Source organism: Sorex fumeus, unplaced genomic scaffold (assembly GCF_029834395.1).
Source record: "Sorex fumeus unplaced genomic scaffold, SorFum_2.1 ptg000092l, whole genome shotgun sequence".
In the NCBI taxonomy this organism is placed as follows: Eukaryota; Metazoa; Chordata; class Mammalia; order Eulipotyphla; family Soricidae; genus Sorex; species Sorex fumeus.
In genome coordinates, this window is record NW_026606149.1 from 11382006 (window position 1) to 11402228 (window position 20223).

Consider the following 20223-nt stretch of genomic DNA (forward strand, 5'->3'; position numbering starts at 1 on the left):
CCCAAGAGGTTGGTGTCTAAGAATTTAGAAATCCACTTTCTGAACAAGTTTCCTACAAACAAGTTTCCAGTGCCCGTGCTTGGGGTTGGGGATAGGGGGAACATTTGTGGCCAAAACAAGTGGCCCAGGACGTGGCTCACACAGGGAGTGCCTGTGGGCACGAGGCGTGGCCTCCCCATCACTGCTGCCATGGGCGACCCAGGACACACGCCCACTGTGAAGGGGACGGGAATGGACACCCGGTCTCACAGGGGGACCCGGGGCCCGCTGACACGCAGCTCAGGACATAGACTGAGGCTTCAGGGGCCTCTGGAGAGAGGGTGGTACATGCCGAGAGACACGACACGGGAGAGGAAGCAGAGCAGGACCCGAGGCTGGCACTGCTCCCTGAAAACTGGGCACAGTGTGAGAAAGCAACTGCAATAAGAGCAGAGAGCACCCGGGCCTCTGGACAGGCCCGGGGACCCTGGGGAACAGCTGAGGCAGCCGCTCACCTCCGCAGTCTGCCTGGCTCATTCCACCCCATCCAGCTCCCAGTGCAGCTCCTAGAAGATCAAGGTCCCGAGCAGCAGTGGCAGGGAGCTCAGCCCGACCCTGGGGCTGTCGGGGCCCAGCACACCGCTGCTCCTGTTTCCCTCTTGGGTCGAGGACAAGCCAACCAGAGCAGCCTGCAAGTGTGCACTCAGGTCAGGGCGCAGAAAGCAGTGGGCTGGGGGGGGCTGGGGGGGGCAGGGACCCTTCCTGGCTCAGTATCAGGCCCCGGGGCTTCTTGGCCAGAGAGCACAGTGGCCACTCTGGGTTCAGAAAAGCATCTTTGTGTCGGAGACAGGGAGTGTGGTGCTAGAGCTGATGGTCACGCATGTCCATGGATGTCCCGAGAGTCTCCAAGGCTCCAGTCCAGCCACAAGCCTCAGAACCTCCTGCCCTCGAAAGCCACTGAGTTGTGGAGGGCCTGGACAAGCAGCCACACACATTGGAACCAAAGACGCAGTGAGCTACAGCAGAGGCTGGTGACTGGGGACCCACAGCCAAGCCAGTCGAGCAAGGGCACGGGTGACAGAATCAGACACAGAAGCTCCCAGGAACCTGGACCCCTGCTGTGGAAGCACGCGGGAAAAGGTGCATTGGAGTGACCAGGGAGCTTCAGGGCTGCCAAGGGGTGAGGTTGAGGCAGTCGTGCCACCCCGGACACCTGTCACATGTGACGTTCACATTCCGACCCACCCCCTAAGCCTGGCTTCACTACAGTGGCCCCGTGTCACTGAGCAGGGCTGTTCCCTTGGGAAGCCAAGAAATAAACCCATATACTGATTGCTATTTGATTTACGACCAAGGGTCTCTCTTCCATGAATGGTGCTGGGAAAACTGGATAGCCACCTGAAGAGAATGAGCTGGACCTCTCTCTCACCCCATACCAAAAAGAATTCAAAATTAATCCAAGACCAAGATGTAAGACCCGAGAGCATCAACTACAAAGAAAAATCATAAGGGAAACATCCCATATTAGTGTTAGAGGTGTCTTTGGGGGGTCACGCACATGACCCTGTACTGTCCCAAGCTCATGCATGTGACCCTGTACTCTTCAAGGTCATAGAGGACCCAGTATTGCCCCAGGGTCATGCGTGTAACCCAGTACCGCACCAAGGTCGAATGAGTGACCCTGTAGTCCCCCAAGTTGACTGCTGAGTCTGCATATGACCTGGCATTCTCTCTGGTATGTTCCATGGGAGCTGTCCCACTACTGCAAACAAGGTCACGGGCCTGGTGTCCTCTGTAGAAACATGAAGCACTGACCCCAGGCTGCCCGCACTGCAGCTTAGAGACAAAGGTCAGGGGACAGAGGGGAGGGGAAGCAGGAGGCACAGGTCAGCAGCCGACAGTCATCGCCAAGGTCCAGGCTGCCCCACAGGGCCACTGGCCAACCTCCAGCCTGGCCAGAGTACAGGTGGCTTTGCCCCCCTGAATGCAGGAGCCACAGGGGAGGCCGTGGAAAGGAAACAGCTCCCAGGAATACAGATGGCCGAGCCAGGAACTGGGGACTGTGTGTCCAGCAGTGCTGAGCCCTCAGACTGCAAGGAACACCGGTCACCTCCGGCAACCACAGGGCATCAGCCCAGAGGATGCCCAAAGTTCTATTTCCTGAGTGCTGAAACGTCAGCTGGGCGGGTGGGTGAGCGTGAGCCACTCTGGAGTGCCCACCCCCTTGAGGTAACTCCCTGGGACACTCATGGGGGCCCTGCAGGAGAGAAGGGCAGGCTCTGAGGGTCACAGTCAGACACCCGAGCAGGGCGCCCCCGCCTGAGGCCTCCGGTCGGGCATGGCTCAGCACGCGGCACCCACCTGAGAAGAAGCGGCGCCGGGCGCTCAGCTCGGTGGCCACACGGACCTCGGTGCAGAGCTTCAGCATGAACAGCATCGTGAGGATCATCACCACGCTCTGGCACAGCAGGGGGGCCTCGAAGCGCCGGCCAAACCTGTGGGGCACACACGGTCAGCCGTGACTTGCAGCCCCCAGCTCCCGCAGAACCACCCAGCTCCAACTCGGCACCTGCACCCCGGGTGCGGGAATGACAGGCCACACCCTGATTGCGACAGGCCACGCCCCGAGTGTGACACCCCCAGAGTGACAGCCCACACCCTGAGTGTGACAGGCCACACCCCCAGTGTGACAGCCCACACCCTGAATGTGTCAGGTCCACTCCCCGTGTATGACATGGGTCCACATGCCTAGTGTCACGATCTCCTCTAATACAGTGTCCCCACGTTCAGTCTCTGACACAATGGCCATGTCATCTGCACGCCCAACCCCAGGCCTGATACAGTGTCATGTCTCTTCAGCCTGACACCCAACACCACCCCACACCTGACACCAGTGCTGCTGGGAAGAAGCCGGGCAGTGCCGTGACAGCCGGAGGCTCTGGCCCACGGCTCCCAGCACCGCACAATCACAGACCTGCAGAGACCAGCACCATGGCTGCCCGCAGGCCCCTCACAACCCCACACCCCAGAGGTCAGACTGCCCGCCCAGCGGAGGGTCTGCTGAATGCTGGTTTCGCAAAAGGATTTTAAGGGGGAAAGTTTCAGAGCTGAGGAAATTGTTCACATGTAGGAGACCCCGATTCCAGACCCAGCACCCAAACTCGTCCCAGCCTGGCCAGCTGTAGCCTGATAACCCCAAGTTACACTGGGGTACTAAGAACTCTAGCGAGGGTGCTGGAGAGAGTGCAGGGCTAACGTGCTTGCCGGTGCCCTGCTGACCTGGTTTGAACCCCTGGGAACAAATATGTCCCCGGCGCACTGCCAGTGTAATTCCTAGGCCAGAGCTGGGACGGGCCCCCCGGAATTAGGAGGGCCCAGAGAAAGCCCGACGGGCTAACTTGCAGCTCTCCACGTGGCGGGCCTGGGCTCATCCCAGCACCACCAGGAGCGGCCTGGTATGGACCAAAAACAAACAAAATTGTTTTAGATTTGAAAGTAACTCCTGGGGCACGCGGATTCAGGCTGTGGAGGTGTCCACCCAGGCAGACAGTCTCCGCCTCACTCCTACAGGCCCCGGGCCTGTACTGCGGCACCCACTGGCTGGTCTCTGCCCCATCCCCCACAGGGCATGGGCAGGTCGAACCCCACAGAGCTGCTGCTGAGCCTCTGCCAGCATTAGGCACAGAAAAACCTCAGGAGGGGCTGGAGCAACAGCACAGCGGGGAGGGCGTTTGCCTTGCACGCGGCCGACCTGGGTTCGATTCCCAGCATCCTATATGGTCCCCCGAGCACCGCCAGGAGTGATTCCTGAGTGCAAAGCCAGGAGCAACCCCTGAGCATCGCCGGGTGTGACCAAAAAAAAAAAAAAAAAACCCTCAGGAATCGATCCCAGGCCAGGGAAGAGGCAGCAAGGCTGGAGCCCAGGTTCCATCCCACACTCCGGCCCCCAAGACCACCAGAGGTGGCCCACAAGCAAGCGAACATGATTATTAAACATACAGCCACTGTATGATGCCTGGTGGGGAAGCAGGTCGCAAGGGCCCCAGAGGGAACAAAGGAGTCCGGGACCCCTTCCCATCACCAGCTGGGGGAGAGGCACCTGCAGTGCCAGCCCAGATGCCGAGCTGGCGAGGAGAGCATGTTCAGGCCACGGCACTCGTCTGCCTCCTTCCATTCCCGGCCTCTGCTACAAAGGCAGCCCCAGGGGAGCGGCGCTGAGCCTCAGTCCTGACTCAGCCCAGGGAAGCTCAGGACGCCGACTCTGGGCCAGATGCACGAAGGCACTGAACCGCGCCAGCAGCAGGCCACGTGCAGGACACACCGGAGGCCGCACCAGGTCGCCCTAGGAAAGCCCTAGTGGACGTGAGCCGGGGCAGAGTCAGTCATGCACAGGAGACCCAGGCAGGGCAGCGGCAAGAGCCACTATCTCGGCGCTCCAGTCAGACGCTTCCGTAGACTCGGCGCTGTTGCTTGCACACGCCTGGTGGGGTGGAGCCCGTCCCCCCACAATGCCACGTAAGTGCTGCCCTGGCCTGCCCTGTGTGCCTGGCCCAGCTCCCGCTCAGGCGTCTCAGCAAAGGGAAGGAAGTGTCACACCACAGCAGGCCTCGTGGCCCTCAGCCAAGGGGAAAGCAGGAATTTCAAACTTCGGTTTTTCAATGTGCGGTAAGAACGTCACTGCCCCCAACCCCCAGAGGCACCTGTACAAGCTGGGTGGGAGGCAGCCAGGAGTGGGGGGCCATGTCGGGGAAAGCAAGGGTGTTGAAACATTGTATGTCTGAAAAGCAATCATGAAAGTTTGTCATTTCACGGTGACTGACATTTTTAAAAAGTAAGAGAGGGGCCTGAGAGATAGCACAGCAGATAGGGCGTTGGCTGGCACGTGGCTGACTCAGATTCGATCCCCAGCATCCCATAGTGTCCCCGAGCACTGCCAGGAGTGATTCCTGAGTGCAGAGCCAGGAGTAACCCCTGAGCATCGCCGGGTGTGACCCAAAAAAGAAAAAAAGAAAAAAATGTGTGGTGCCCTCTGGGTGGTGCCAGCCAGGGGTGAGAGGGAAGGATGGCGGTGGGCCGTGCAGAGCAGGGAGCAGAGGCATTCGGGACTCAGGAGACTCAACCCCCGCCCCCCGGTGACAGGTGAACCAGCCCGTCGGACCTTACCAGACAGCACTCAAAACCTACTTTGCCCAATCACTTCTCAGCTGCTTCCAGAAGAGTTACGGGCAGGAGAGTGAGCTTGCGTGACGGAAGCCCAGGCTCAAGACCACATGCTCAGTGCCCTGAGCACTCTCAGGAGTGGTCCCCAAGCACACAGGTATGGCCAATCCCCCCAGTGTTCAATAAATAAATATCAACTAGCAAAACTGCCCAGTCACAAGGCGGCAGTGCCAGGCGCCCAGCGGAGGGCAGGCTGTTTTCCGGGAAAATCCACCCCACTCCCGGTCGCTCTGGTCTAGCGCCTACTAAAGTTAACTTCAAATGTCCTTAAGCCGGACAAATCATAGAGGAAGTTGAGCTGGGTGGAGCGGGAGGAAAACTCAAGTATTTCTCGGAAAGCGACTTCCTACTAAAGAAACAAGCCAGCAAAACTCCCTGGTGGGCCCCGGTGGGTCCCGGGTCGCCCCCGCCCCCACTCACCAGAAGAGGATGCGCAGGATGTTCGCCACCAGCAGCATGAGGCACACATAGGTGGAGAAGCCCTCCGCGTTCTGCGTCCTGCGGATGTCCCGGTACTGCGGGATGTAGGGCACCACCCCGCCGAAGACCATGGCCCCCGCGGCCCCCCAGGACAGCAGCCGGCGCAGCGGGCCCAGGAGCCAGTCCAGGCCCTGCGCGTCCATCCCGCGGCCGGCCGGGCCGTGCGCGCGCTCACCCGCTCTGGGGCGCCGGGGCAGCGCTCCCGCATGAGGCCTGGGGAGGGGACCGGGGGGGACAGGTCAGGGCGGTGGGGGGGGCAGGCCGGACCGGGCAGGGGGCTGCGGGGGACCAGTCGGGGGGCTCGGTGAGGGGACAAGCCCGGGCGCAGCAGGGGGACAGGTCAGGGCGCGGCGGAGGGGACAGGCTGGAGCGGAGGGGACAGGTCAGGGCGCGGCGGGGGACAGGTTGGAGCAGAGGGGACAGGTCAGGGCGCCGTGCAGGGGACAGGCCAGAGCGGAGGGGACAGGCCGGGGAGGGCGGGGGACCGGTCTGGGCGCGGCGGGGACAGGTCGGAGCGGAGGGGACAGGCCGGGGCGGGCAGGGGGACCGGTCAGGGCGCGGCGCGGACAGGTCGGAGCGGAGGGGACAGGCCGGGGCGGGCAGGGGGACCGGTCAGGGCGCGGCGCGGACAGGTCGGAGCGGAGGGGACAGGCCGGGGCGGGCAGGGGGACAGGTCGGGGCGCGGCGGGGGGACCGGTCAGGGCGCGGCGCGGACAGGCCGGGGCGGAGGGGACAGCCGGGCGGGCGCAGGGGGCAGGAGGGCGCCCGAAGCCGGGTCACCGCGGACTCCGCGCGCGGCGGGGGGCGCACGGCGGGGGCCGAGGGGCAGGGCAGGGCGGGGGGCAGGAGGGACGCACGGCCCGGGTCCGGGCCCCGCCTGGGCAGGGGCCGGGACCCGGGACACGCGCAGCGCTTACCCGCCGCCGCCGCGCGGTCGGTCCGTCGGTCCGTCGGTCCGTCGGTCCGTCCGGGCGCGCCCGCCCCGCCCCGCCCCGCGGGACGTCACAAAGCTCCGCGCCCTCCCGGCCACGGCCCGCGCTCCCGGGTCCTAGTGCGCGCCCGGGCCCGCTGCGCGTGGACCAAGGGCGCGGACGGCGTCCCTGGGGGTCCGAGGAGGGGGCCTGGCGTCATGACGCCCCGAGGAAGCCCCTAGAGGTACTCTGGCGGCCGGGGGCGGGGGGTCGCGCTCGGACCCCCGCAGCAGGGCTCCAGCAGCGTTCTGCCACGCCCCCTGCGCCGGCCCGACCTCTCGGCCCGGCCGGGGGTCCCTGCGCTGACCCGGCAGGTCCACAGCCAGCAGGAGGCTCCTGGGTGCTCCCAGGCATCACCCTCCGGATGGGCCTGCGGGCACCTGCCCAGGTGGGTGGAGCCCCCCGCCCGGCCCCGCGGGTGCGTCGGGGAGAGCGGGGGCAGTACCGGCAGGAGCGTGTCCGAGGTGGCCCTGGGTCCGGGGTATGGGACGCCGCGTACCTGGCACAGGTGCCTCCGCTCCAGAGGCACAGGTGCCAGCACACACAGGTCATCTGCTAATGGCTACTGGCCGCATCTGGCAGGGCCTCTGGGGGGTGTCCACCTGCTCATAAGGAAAAGGGTACCCGACCAGGGGCCACGTGGCCTGACCAGGCGCCTGAGGGGTGGAGCTGGGCTGGGGGTGGGATGCACAGCGGAGCTAGGTGTGCCCAGGTGAGCCCGGGCAGGTGCCAGTCTGTCCGAGGGGCCTCCCCCAGGGCTCAGGACCCAGAGCACACAGCTGGAACCTCTGAGGGTCACCATATCTCTCTCCACAGCCCCCTGTCGCCCCCTCACTGTGCCCCCTGTCCCTTTACTGACCCTGCAGCCTCCACTGTCACCCCCCACACACACACACACTGTCTCCTCCAACTCCCTCTGGCCTGGCCCCAGCGACCCTCCTCCGAAGTCCCAGACAGGCGGGACGTGGGCTTCCCGAGACCAACGGGGCCCCTGCGTCCTGAGGCTCCTCCCAGCCTGTGCCCCGAGCTGCCACCAGCAAGACCAGGGCTGGCGCACAGCGATCTGTTTTGATGCAGGGCTGGTGCTGGTTCTGGTGCTGGTTCCGGCAGGGCTGTGGCGTGGAAAGGGTGGAGTCGCCATTCCTGGGAGTTTGCCTCCTACAGGCTCCAAGGCTCTGGGCTGCAGCTGTGGGCAGGCAGGCATGGCCTCCTGCTCTGGGCGCCTCCTTCCTGCTTGGCAGCCGGCAGGGGACCATGTGTGTGGGAATCCCAGGCCTGGCTCCCAGGCAGCAGCCCAGCACCCGAAACCCAGGGCATCCCCGGGGGCCTGAGCAGGTGTGTGGGGAAGCCTCCACGGTCTAGGGCCAGAAGATAGCGGCTCTGCGGAGAGCCCTGGGCCAGGCAGGCAGACGGATGTGAGCCCGGGGCACGGCTGGAGTGTGGTGGCATGTGGGAGGGAAGAAGGACATGGGAGGTGGCGTGTGTGACGGGCACCCGGCCTCCCAGCAAGGAATGCCGCAAGTCTCCAGCCTGGGGGAGGCTGCCCGGACGACATAGTGGCCCCAGAACCAGTGACCGGGTCTTTGAAACAAGGCGGCCACAGCAGGTCAGGCTGAGTTAAGGACTGGCTGGGGGATGTCCCAGGTTATCCGCGGCCCTTTAGGGATCACAAGCCCCCCCCACCTTTTTCCATGCCAAGGGTCAAACCCTTGGCTTGTTACACAGGCTTGAGCTTTGCCCCAGAGCCACAGCCTGCCTGTGCACAGGGCTGCACACAGCAGCACCCCTAACACTGGCGCCCCCAAGCTCCTGGGGAAGCTCAAGCCAAGGTCTCCCCAGTAGCCCCTGGCAATGCCCTGATTCCTCCCCGGGGCCACCCATTCCTGTGGTTTGGTGCTTGGGCCTTGGCATTGCCAGGAATCTCCAGGGCCACACCAGGCACTGCTGCTGGGGTCGTGTGGTGCAGGGGATCAGATGCCTGGCGCGAATATCATCACTGGAGCCAAACCAGCACCTGGGTTCGGATACAGTGAAGGTGACTCGGATTCTGCCTCCAGAGCCGAGGGCGTCTGCCCAGCGCTTGATCTGGGGCCATGTGCTCACTGCTCTCAGCCCCACAAACCGAGCAGAGCTGACCCTCCTACCGCAGCCTCACTCTCCTTGCAGGACTCAGGGGCCCCGGCCCACCTGGCAGCAGATGGTGTGGTTGTCCTAACAGCTTTTCCAGCCTGTTAGGAAGCGAGGTCCTGAGAAGCAGACGGGGTCAGGCCGGAGAGGGCTGCGGGGAGCTGGGAGGAGGTGGAGGCCGGGAACCCTGAGTTGCTCTGGAGAATGTTCAGAGTCAGGGAAAACCAGAGAGCCCCAAACTGAACTGGAAGGAAGTAGGAGGAGGACGCAGCAGCCCAGGTGCCCACAGACACCCCAGGCCTTGGCCGCGTGGGACACCAGGGGCTACACCAAGTGGCACCGTGAGCACCAGGTTTCCGCATCACTGGAAAACCCAGACGGGGCCACAGAGCAGAGGCAGCGCAGACACAGCTGGGAGAAACAGCCGGGGCCACTGGCACAGGCAGCCTTCGAGCCTTCAGCACCGTCAAGACGCACGGGCACCTTCTGCCCGGAGACGAGAGGTGGTCGGGACATGCTCTTAAGACAGGAAGGAAGAACAAAGCCTGACTGGCCAGCTCCAAGTGGCTGTCCCAGCAGCCAGCCAGTAGCAGCTCTGAGGCCGAGAGAGAGTAGAGCAGGGACAGGGCAGGGCTGTGAGGAGCGGGTGGAGGAAAGTGTTGGGGGCTCTACGTACCTCCTGAAGCCCTTCGGAGCCACTTCCACTACTGCCCCTGCCGGGGTTCTGGGAACCTGTGGCCACCGCCCAGGCCTTCCCTGGCCCCTGCCAGGCCCTCCTCCGAGGCCAGCGCCTAACTCTCCTGGAGGGCAGTGGCTGGGCACTCGCCCGCCCCCTCCCCTTTGGCCTGCAGTGTGTGAGCTGTAGAACAGCTTCAGGAAGCAAATGTGGTTCTTCTGTTTGTCGAGGATTATTGTGTCCCTCCCGCACAAAGAAATCAGCCGACAGTGCCTCACTGGCCAAGTGGATCCTGCCAGACCCCCTGCCTGTGCTTGTGGGGGGCGGGAGGGCAGTGAGGGTGGGAAGCAGACACAGGACGAGACTCTGGAGGCCCCACGGAGTGCAGCGGGGTGGAGCGCGAGCTCTGTGCAGAGGGTTAGATCCTTCCGGAGACCTGGAGTACCGCATGGCCTCCTGAGGACTGCTACGTAACCAAAAAGCAAAGAACAATGAGACGACAGCTCAACAGGCTGAGTGCATGCAGGAAGTCCAGGCTTGATACCTGGAACCAGTCCCCTTGAGCACCCCTGAAGGCAACCCCTCAAGCACAGAGCCAGGAGTAAACTCTGAGCACCACCAGGTAATGCCCCCTCCCAACAAAACGGAAACAAACCCAGCCCGGCTGATAAGCAGCCCCTGTGGAGCACCTTCCCAGCTGCAGGGACCAGGAAGGTTCAGGAGCACAGGACTGGAGGGGTGGAGGGCGCCTGGCCCAAGCTGGCGCCCAAGGGGAAGGCACTTCAGATGTATGACTGGCTGCCAGTTGAATGAACGCAGGCAGGCCTCATCACACGTCTGCTAACACTGATAACTGTCATGTTATCTGGTCCCCCCTTTGCATCGTCCACAAACCATGACACAGTGTCTCCCTGTCAGAGCTCTTGATGATCTCACCCATGAAAACACATGCCAGTTGATACCTCCACAGTGTGAGTGCGGGTCCCCCCGTCCCACCTCCCATCCCCAGAGCATGTTGCCCCGTCCCACCTCCCATCCCCACAGTGTCAGTGTCACCAGGTCCCACCTGAATGTCCATGGAGCATGTCACCCCAGCCCAACTCACATCCCCACAGAGCCTGAGTGAGGTCACCCCATCTTTCCATTCTGGCTGGGGTCTGTGAGCACAGGTGAGATCTGCATAGGGGAAAGTTTCTCCTGGGCACTGCGTGTGTCTACGACCCCCAACACTCAGAACCTTGTGCCCAGGTGGTGCTCAGCTAGGCTCTGTGACCCTGGGCCAGCCCAGACTTGTCCATGACCCCCAAATCTTCCCATGTGTAAGGTACAAAAAGTGCAGAACAGAAAACAGTGCCACAGAGGGTCCGCGGTGACCTCCAGCAGCCAGCCCTGGGGCTGCTGTCCAGACAGGACAAGGGGCAACCCTGGCCATGCTTGAGAGCTGGCTGTGGTGGGCCTGGTCGCAGGGCACGCCTCTCCACTTGTCCGCTGCGGCAGGCCAGAGGCCCCAGGGGACCAACCAGGGCATGGAGCAGAGCCACGTTGCCTGTGAGCAGACAGACGTGGGTGGCAGCATCTGGGGCACAGCTGTCTTCACCCAGCTTCCAGACACGACGTCTCCACAAGAACAATCGCGAGAACTCACTCCTGCTCACTGGCTTCTGCCCTCATCTCCCTTGCTGTGAGCAAGAACCCAGCAGACCGGAGGAACTGGCCCAGCAGCCCCGCCCGCTCCCTGCTGGACCATGAGCACCTGGGCAGCTGTGATGCAGGGAGGCCACGCCCTGCCCTGGCATCCACTGCTCACCGGCATGCCCAGGCAGTGGGCACACGCAGCCTCTCCACCTCTCCCTTCTGCAGCCCCAGTGCAGACCAGTCGCGCCGGCATCTTGCTCCAGAGCCAGTGGGGCTGGCGCTGCCCCTGCACCCTGGGGTCCCTGTCTGCCTGAGACCCCCAACATGGATGTGCAGAGTCCCGAAGCCCCCCGCAGTGACCTGCTGCAGGATCTGGTGAGTGGGGCCCCGCTCCTCCCCTCAGGACTCAACCCCCAAAGTACACCGGGGCCTGGTGTGGGTCGGGGTGGAGCGGGGGCACCACACTGAGGGTAGGACTGCACCACATCAGAGGGAAGCCCCAGGCAGCGCCGCCCTCCGAGGAACAGCCCCCACACTGCGCCCCACTCACCCTCTCCTGCCAAAGCAAGCCCGGCGTGGGAGGCGAGACCCCCAGCTGGAGAGCAGGTGGGGAGTGGTGGGGAGCAGGCAGGGCGCAGGTGGGAGAAGGTGGGGGAGGGGGAGACTTGGGGAGCAGGTGGGGGAGGGGAGACTTGGGGGACAGGTATGGTGTGCGTGTGCGGGACAGAGCTGGCAGGCTGTGGGTGCCCCCGACAGCACCAGACATGGCCCCTGCACTTCCAGGCCCTGTGGGGTGTGCCCTAGTGCTGGGCGGGGACGGTCCCAGTGGAGCTGGTTCACTCTCACCCTTCAAGACGTGGAAGGGCCACACTGCCCACCCCAGTGCCAGCCGACCCACTGCCCCAAAGCCCCCAGCCTTTCCTGCGGTCACGCGTCACCATGTCGGGCTGCCGGCTCACTGACCTTAGCCACTGGCAGGTCACAGTGGTGACGCCGTCTGGTAACTGCTTCCTCTCCCCCGGGTCACCTCAGGCTCCTCTGTGTCCTGTGTCACAAGTGCAGTAGCTTCATGGTGGCAGTTCCAGCCACTGAGCAGAGCCCACAACCCTCACAGTACTCTCGCCTTCTTGTCTCTGTCTGCTCAGCAGTTCCTCTTGGCCTGCGCTCAGGGGTCCTTTCCAGCAGGCGAGGGGGTCCCTCCCCACTGTCCTGGGGCTCCGGCCCCACCAGTCCTCTCATGACGGCAGCCAGGCAGACTCTGTGGTTTGGCCACTGTGAACACTGGGTGCAGACACCCCTGCGACTGGGGTCAATTTCTCAGTGGCACCTGCCCTGGGCCACTTGCCGGCACTAAACACAAGCAAAGACTCCCGTCCTCTGGGTGAGTGCCCAGGTGTGGGGCCCGTGGATTTTGGCATTTCTGTTTTTGAGGGGGCCACTGCAATGCTCGACGTGTTGCCCGAGGTTCAGTGCAATGCCTGAGGCTGCAGTGCTGCGTTACCCAGAACTCCCAGCAGTGTTTGGGGTACCCAGGCCCCTCCTGCAGTACTCCGGGCCGGGAGCCTGCGAAGCTGTGCCCTAACCACTGCCCACTATGTCCAGTTCTAGGTTCTCCTTCACAGGCCTCAGCCCGCAGCACGGCTCCCGATGAGCAGGGCCACGTGTGCTGGTGCTGGCTCTGTGGGAATCTCACGCAGGGGCTCGTGTCAGCGCACTCCACAACGGTCCCTGGGCCTCCCCTTCCCAGCTCGCCCGAGGGTTAGGTTCTCCTCTGCACTCTTCTAAGTGAAGACGGCCCGTGTAAGCAGACCTCGGTGGGACACCCCTGACCAGCGGCTCTTTCTGTGCCTGGTGTCCCGAGTGCAGGCTGAGTCAGTGAAGCCAGCGCATGGCTCGGGGGTCCGTCCGTAGCCTGCGGGACCAGGGCTCCTCTGCGTTTCTGCGCCTCCTTTGCATGGACACCCGGAGGGCGTGTTGTGCATATGAGTGTGGGCATATGTGTGAATGTGTGTATGTGCATGAGTGTACATGTGACTGCTTGTATGTGCATGAGCGTGTGTGGGTGAATGTGTGACAGTGTATTTGTGAGTGTGACAGTATGTGTATGAGTGTGAATGTGTGTGTGAGTCATGTATGAGTGTGTGGTCGTGTATTTTGTGGTGTGTGGGAATACATGTGTGCTTGTGCATGGGTCTACGTGAATATGCATGTGGGTAGATGTGTGTGAGTATGCAAATGTGTGTATTGTGTATCTACGTGAGCATATGTGTGTGTTGAGTGAATGTGCGTGCATATATATGCGCATGAATGTGTGTTTTGCAGGGCTGAGGCTGCTTGTTCTCCCAGCCATGACTACTTTTGTTTTCACGTCACCCTCCGCCAGGCGGGAGTTGCCACGTGATTATCCCAGCAGCGCTGGCTGAAGGGCACGTGGAGCCAGCCGGAGCCTAGGGCCTGTGCTTGCAGCCGTGCACTCCTGTCCGCTGGGCTGTTTCCCAGGCCTGCCCCTCTGCTCTCCTCAGCCTGGGCGGGCGGGTGCGGTGCCTTCCAGCCATCTCTGCGCCAATCCTAGAGGCTCCATGGTGAGGAAACGCCATAATCTGTTGACTTGTGGTTCTTTTTTTTTTTTCAGGCAGAACATCGATTTCAGGAACTTGAACAACATTTTCAAGCTCTGACTGAAACCTTAAACCTCAGAAATATCCTTTTCTATCTCCACATGGTGACACCTGATGGTCCAAGGCAAAGGACGTCTGCTGAGGGGGTCACTGGGACTCACCCGTGACGTCCTGACAGGCTGGCCAGGGCACAAGGCCCTTCCCTTCCAGCTGGTCAGCAACAGGCACTGCATCCAGCAAAGACCCGTTGGGAGCGAGAGCAGCTAGTGGCTGTCCACTAGCCTGAGTTAATCTGCAGCTGCCCTGGCCCGGAATGGCCAGGGTGTCACAGGGGCACCAGCTCTGTGTGCAGGAATTCCAACAGAATTAAGATGCAAAGCTTAATTTTGCTTCCTAGCTGAGCAAAACCAGACAAGGCCCTGCCCTGGAGATTTTGCTGGAGTTCTCACCTTGGGAACTGTGTGAGGTCCTGACCCCCAAAGTAAGGCATACACATGGAGTGAGTGCAGCAGCTTGCAAGAAATGTTTTACCTTCGGGCTGGAGTGATAGCACAAGGGCATTTGCCTTGCACGCAGTCAACCCGGGTTCGATTCCCAGAATTCCATATGGTCCCCTGAGCACTGCCAGGAGTAATTCTTGAGTGCAGAACCAGGAGTAACCCCTGTGCATCACCGGGTGTGAACCAAAAAGCAAAAAAAAAAAAAAAAGTTTTACCTTCAACTTCTAATTCTGTGGGTGGGTTCTGACAGGGACAGAATTATTTTTAGAACAAGAAAATGAAGTGATGGGGAGGTTGGGTTTTTGGGTTCATTTCCACACACCATCAACACTGGTTAAAACTGGGCTCAGCCACCAGTCAGCCTCTGTTCCCAGATCTGCCTCCAGGCAGGGGAGCTCAGTTCAGAGTTCAAAGCTGGACGAAAACCTGCGTGGACACGAGAGCAGAGCCCTGCTGGGCGAGGACAGCAGGAGCTGGCCCGAGAGGCACCTCCTTAACTCCTGGCACTGGACGGGATGGGGGCACGGCTGCAGGCCTTGCAGAGGGACGTGGATGAGCTGATGCTGCAGGCTGGGGTGCCCGACTCTGCACAGGAGCCGCAGGTAAGGTGGGACCAGACCAGGGACTCCGCACACTCCCCTGGCTGTGCCTTGGCGTTGTCCTCTCGGAAACCAAGTGCCCTCGGCGCTGGCCGTGGGCACCACTGTTCCACACCACACTGTGGGAGCCGTGTTCAGCTCAAGGCCTCACACAGCAGGGAACACCGGGCCAACATATATTAGACTTAAGTTCGACCCCAGCACTCCAAAAATAGACATCTACAAACACTCTTTTCTAATCTGACCCGCTAACTGCGCTGGCAGTTGCTTCAGAGGGACAATCCCAGAGCAACTCTTATTGGGGCAGAGTGCAAAGGGCAGGAGCATGCCTGGCAGCAGCCAGGGCTCCCCTGGGAGAGACTCTTGGCACTGACAAGTGTTTCCAAAGTCAGAAAGACAAGAACCCAACCAAAACCCTCTATCAAAAACTGTATTTTCTAAAAGTATTTTTTCAGTCCACCTCAAATTAGTCTCCACACAGAGGTCACGTGTGTTTGACCTTTGCCAAAAACTACAGATCGAGTAGCTTCCGTGAGAGGCCATGACCCACGACCCAGGTAGATGCAGATGTGGAGTCCTTCCTCCCACCACTGAGGGCTCCCGATTGCCCACCGTGGCCCCTGCGAGGCAAACATTCCTACTCCCGTGGAGAGCCACGCTCAGAACTGAAGGTGCAGATGACTCGGCCCAAAGGTCAGGTCTCGTCCAGGTTCCTGTCCTTGAGACACACGAGACACAACTTGGAGACTCCTGCTGCTCGGACAACATTCTGAACGTGTGAGTGGAGTTTAGGAGGACCAGCCAGATGCTTTTGTTTCCTGTTTATCCTGCCCTTACCACTACTACCAAAGTCACAGGCAAATCACCCACTCACGCTGTTGTGCTGGAGCTAGCATGTCTGTCAGCCCCCCCAAGGCCCCTGCCCGGGAACCAGAGGATGGACGAGGCGCAGAGTTGTACTCACACGGCCCCTCCCCGCCATGCCTCATCCTGCCGGACCATGGAAGCTGAGCTCCACCCAAGCAGGAGGCCACAGCTGTCCCAGGCGGTCCGAGGGAGGCATGTGGCTCTTCCCTTCACAAGACTCAGCTGGCTGCTTTGTAGTTGGTTAGAACCCAGGAAACATTAGGCACCACCTTCAGGGTGAAAGACCTGTGAATGCGTCAGGGCGGCCAGAGAACCCACCTCTACGAAGTCCAGGGCGGGGGCTGGGGAGAGAGGACGGGGTCAAGGAACATGCACAGAAGCAGCCGAGTCCACTCTGACCCCAACACCACGTGGTCCCCCGGCCTCACTGGGGGCAGCACTGGAGGCCCCCAGTCACCTGCCACCTTTGCCTGAGAAACTCACTGGGCTAGCTGACCAACAGTCGCCCGGAGGGGCCCCTGGGACCACTTGGGAACTCCCCAAACTTGATAAAGTCATTAAAGCTTGTGCTCGAGAGAACATGATGCAAACACGGAGCCTAGGATGGGCTCGAGAAGCGTGATCTCTCCCGAGCGTCCTTAGCCTGTGTCTGCCACTGCCTAACTCTCCGTTTCCTTCCAGCGCCCCGTGCTGGGACCAGGAAGAGCCTTCCAGCACTGAACCTGTAGCCACACGGAGCCAGTGCTGGCACCACCCGGCCAGGACCCAGGCCAGCTCTGTTCTGAATAAATGTATTCCATGAGTTTCCAAACCCTTCGCAGTTTCACGTGCTTCTTGTGGCTGGATCTGAGCGGTGCGCGTGACCTTGGCCCCGGAGCCCGAGAGTGTGTACTGTCACGGGTCACTGGGGTGTCCCCACAGTACTGACACCAACGGGGCTGGGGTCCACTCAGGTGCTCCCTGACCGCTTGAAGCCTCGGCTCTTCCCTCCCACCAGCACCGAACTGGTAGGTGAGAGGCACCTGCATTTACCTGAGCAGGCGAGCTCAGGAGTGTGGGGTTTGGGAGCCTGCGGGACACAGGCTTAGAGGGGGTGTGGGTGGCAGAGGCCTTGCTGGTGGCTCCTGCCTTCCTGCTCTAGAATGTCCCAGAACGTCTGTGTGAGCGGCACAGACCATCTGTCCTGCACCTGTCTCTCAGGTGTGCTGAGTCACACACAGCAAAGGCTCATCAGGAGCAGCTCTGCCGTGTGACTTCCTTCCACCTGGCCAGTGCTGTTCCCAGCGTCCAGCCATGAGTGTGTTCCTGCATCTGTTCCCGAGTGCGTATTGCTCCAATGTGTGCTGCCATCTGTGTTCCTGCGTCTGCTGTGTCTATTCCTGAGTGCGTGTCACTCCGGGCCCTGGCCCTGCTCTGCAGCTCATTTTTCTGCCCTATCAGCCCTGGGACTGGACCCAGGACTCTGCCTCAGGCCACCAGGAAGGGGGCGGGGAGCCCCACCCACTCCCCAGAGACCAGGACAGAGCCTGGCCAGTCCCTGCTCCTTCCAGCCTGAGGCCAGCAGCCTGGTCCGTGGAGAGCAGGACTCATCACTGCACACCTGGGTGCAGAATCGATGTCCTCTGCAGCTGGTGGTGTCTCTTCTCTGGACTCTGCCTGCAGGGGCTGTAAGGATCTGAGAAACAGCCTGGAAGAGCTTAGGGAGCGGCAGCTAGCACAACAGTTGCCCAGTGAGATGTGTGGAATGAAGTGATCACAAACCCACTGCATTGTTGCCCCGAAGCACTGTGAGTTACTAAAAGTCAAATGTGAAAGAACTTAAAACATTCTACAGATACAACAAATTATAATACAGGCAGTAAGGTTACAAATGTGGATTTCTTGTTTCTATTGTTACCAAGAAACATTTATTTTTGCTTGTAGTTTTGTTGCCAAACATTTATTTGGTGGTGCTGAGAATCAAACCCAGCCCTTCTGCCAAGGCAAGTGAGCGCCTGCTAAACCCCAGCCCCAGATTTATATTTTCAAACAGGTACTAAAGCTGTCAATAAAAGAACCCCAGGCCACACGATTCTCCCAGTGAAAGCAAATAGTCATCTGGTTGTTCACCCACAGGTGCCACTGCCAACTTGATAACCTTTTCCGCATCTCAAGAAGCCGACACCTCCGTCTCCCATGGGTCACCCCGTTCCTCCGTCTCAGCAGTCTTTCAACCCTCTCTCTCCCCTGCGTGCTGACCAAGGTTGTATTTTTATTGAGGTTGTGGTGCTGGGGATTGAAGTCAAAGCCTCATGCTCACGAGACAGGGTCCCCCCTGGGCTACCCTCCCCACTGGGCCCAAGCCTCCGCCTTTCCCTTACCTGTGCCCTGGCCTCAGCAGTCATCTCCCTCGCTCCATCTCCAGGTGGGGCATGAGTCGCACTCCCTCCCTCCTCTCAACAGAAAAGGCTCCCTGCTCAGCAGACCTCGAGCTTTCCACCGTGCGACTTTTCGTGCACCATCACTGTCCACACACTTGTCTCTGCGTGGACACGTATGGCCAACTCTCCTGGCCACATGCCAGGGATTCACTACTGGGTCAAACAGCTTTCTGCTGCACTTTTTTCTGGTATCAAGGTAACACTGGTTTACAAGAGTGAAAATGTTTATCTGACGGTTTTACTTCTGAGGAGCCAATGTGGCAGCTGCCTCACCTATCGGTCTCCCAGCCTCACCAACACGGACAACTGAAGTCCTAGTCGAGTCATCCCTCCTGGCCCCTCCTGATTTGCATTTTCCAGATGAGCATCTTTGACCACAGGCTGCTGGTCTTACATTGCAGAGTGAGTATGAAGCTGATGTACCAGACACTTGAGGGCACTTGACTTTTCCCACATCCTTCACAAGAGAGCCAGAATGATAGTACAATGGGTAGAGCACTTGCTTTGTACGTGACTGACTCAGGTTTGATCCCTGAACCCCACACAGGGTCCCTGAATTTGCCAGGAGTGATTCCTGAGTGCAGAGCCAAGAGTAAGCACTGAGCACCTGCTGGGTGTGGCCCAAAGGCCAAAAAACAAAAAACAAATAAAAACAAAACACCCTTCATGAGATAATTATACTGTCTAATAATTGGGAATTATTGTCTAGTAATTGCATATTCGATATGGAAAAAAACAGTAACAAAAATGGGCCTCATTCCCCTGACCCTGGAAGTGCCCCCAATATGGCAGTGTTGAAAAGGATGAGCAAAGAGAGGCTGCTAAAAACTCAAGGCTGAACTAGGCTGCCAAAACGAAGGACAAAAATGACTGTCTGCACTTTTAACAAACGTACTCTGGCATCAGAAGCATCCATTGAAGACCTGATGGTGCAAGTGAAGAAGATCAAGTACAACGTCATTGGATTGACTGAAACGAGAAGGCATCGATCACATCACACTGTTTTCAACACTGGAGAAGAACTGTTCCTCAGAACATACGACAGTAGAAGCATTGGTGGTGTCGGTGTCCTCGTCAACACGAACTTGGCCATGAGCAGTGATTTGTTCAAATGCCTAACAACCCGAATCGGTTGATAGAACAGATTTGGCTCATTGCCGGCAGTTTCCATCTTCGTCATCTACACACCAACATCCAATTACGATGAAGAAATTGAGACGTTCTACATGGAGCTAGAGGAGTTCTATAAAGAAGACCACACCTTCTACAAGGTCATTGTCGGTGATTTTAATGCCAAGATAGGACTACTGAGAAGGTCGCCCAAAGAACTCCACATCGGGACCTACAGCCTACAATGGAATGAACAGGGTGAGAGACTGTCTGAGTTCATCATGTTGACCAAGACCATCCATGGTAACTTGAAGTTCCAGAAGGCCGGATCTAAACATTGGGCGTGGGAGTCTCCTGGTAGACAGTTCCACCACAACGAAGTTGACCACATCATACTCAATTGATGGTTTTGCCTGACCGATGTCACTGTTGTCCCAAAATTCCAAATGGGATCAGGCCACCATCTCCTTCGTGTGAAATTCTACTTCACGGAGCAGGGATAAAGGGCTGCAAAGTTTAAGAAGAGAACTCCCAGAACGACCACCAATTGGGAGCTCTTCAGCACTACTGCAGCAATATGGGGAGATGCTGTTGTTGACAACATCGACAAGGAATACGATCAACTGGTTCAGCACCTTCATGATTGTGCGAGGAACACTGAGAGAAGCCACAAAAAGACGCCTGTCTTCAGAAACTCTTGAGCTCATTCGCCAATGTGGTTTGACGGGAGCCTCAGGCAATCACAAGCTAATGTCTGAGCTCGCAAAGCTGTGCAGAGAAGTGATAAAGGAAGACCTCAAAGAGAGAAGAGCAGCAATGTTGGCTGATGAGCAGAAGCTGGGAAAAGTATTGGCAATGCCCGCCTGTCCTTCACCAACTACAAGACCAAGATGACTGCCCTCTGATGTCCTGATGGATCTATCACATCTTCCAGAAGGGCAATGGAAAAGGTTATCCATGACTTCTACTTGGATCTCTTCAATAGCCACGTCCACCTGCCCACATACCAAATTCTGCAGGA

General features: G+C 59.7%; 1 protein-coding gene and 1 long non-coding RNA gene across 6 annotated transcripts in view; one reads left to right on the forward strand and one right to left on the reverse strand.

Moving 5' to 3' along the window:
* SLC66A2 (solute carrier family 66 member 2) overlaps nucleotides 1-6698 on the reverse strand; it is a 21959-nt gene extending 15261 nt beyond the window's left edge. For all 3 annotated transcript variants that reach the window (XM_056131534.1, XM_056131533.1, XM_056131535.1), the window contains exons 1-3: nucleotides 6597-6698; nucleotides 5620-5892; nucleotides 2341-2474 (exon numbers count right to left, since the gene is read on the reverse strand). In XM_056131534.1, the coding sequence (XP_055987509.1) occupies nucleotides 2341-2474; nucleotides 5620-5822 (337 nt within the window). In that variant the 5' untranslated portion in view covers nucleotides 5823-5892; nucleotides 6597-6698. The remainder of the gene's footprint in view (nucleotides 1-2340; nucleotides 2475-5619; nucleotides 5893-6596) is intronic.
* Nucleotides 5169-13832, forward strand: LOC130039648 (uncharacterized). 3 transcript variants are annotated; one of them, XR_008794936.1, is made up of 3 exons: nucleotides 5169-5296; nucleotides 11314-11463; nucleotides 13721-13832. It is a non-coding gene; the product is annotated as an uncharacterized LOC130039648 (long non-coding RNA). The 3 variants fall into 3 exon arrangements; XR_008794935.1 differs by lacking the exon at nucleotides 5169-5296 and adding an exon at nucleotides 6715-6834; XR_008794934.1 differs by lacking the exon at nucleotides 5169-5296 and adding an exon at nucleotides 6821-7038.
* The last annotated feature ends 6391 nt before the right edge of the window (nucleotides 13833-20223 follow it).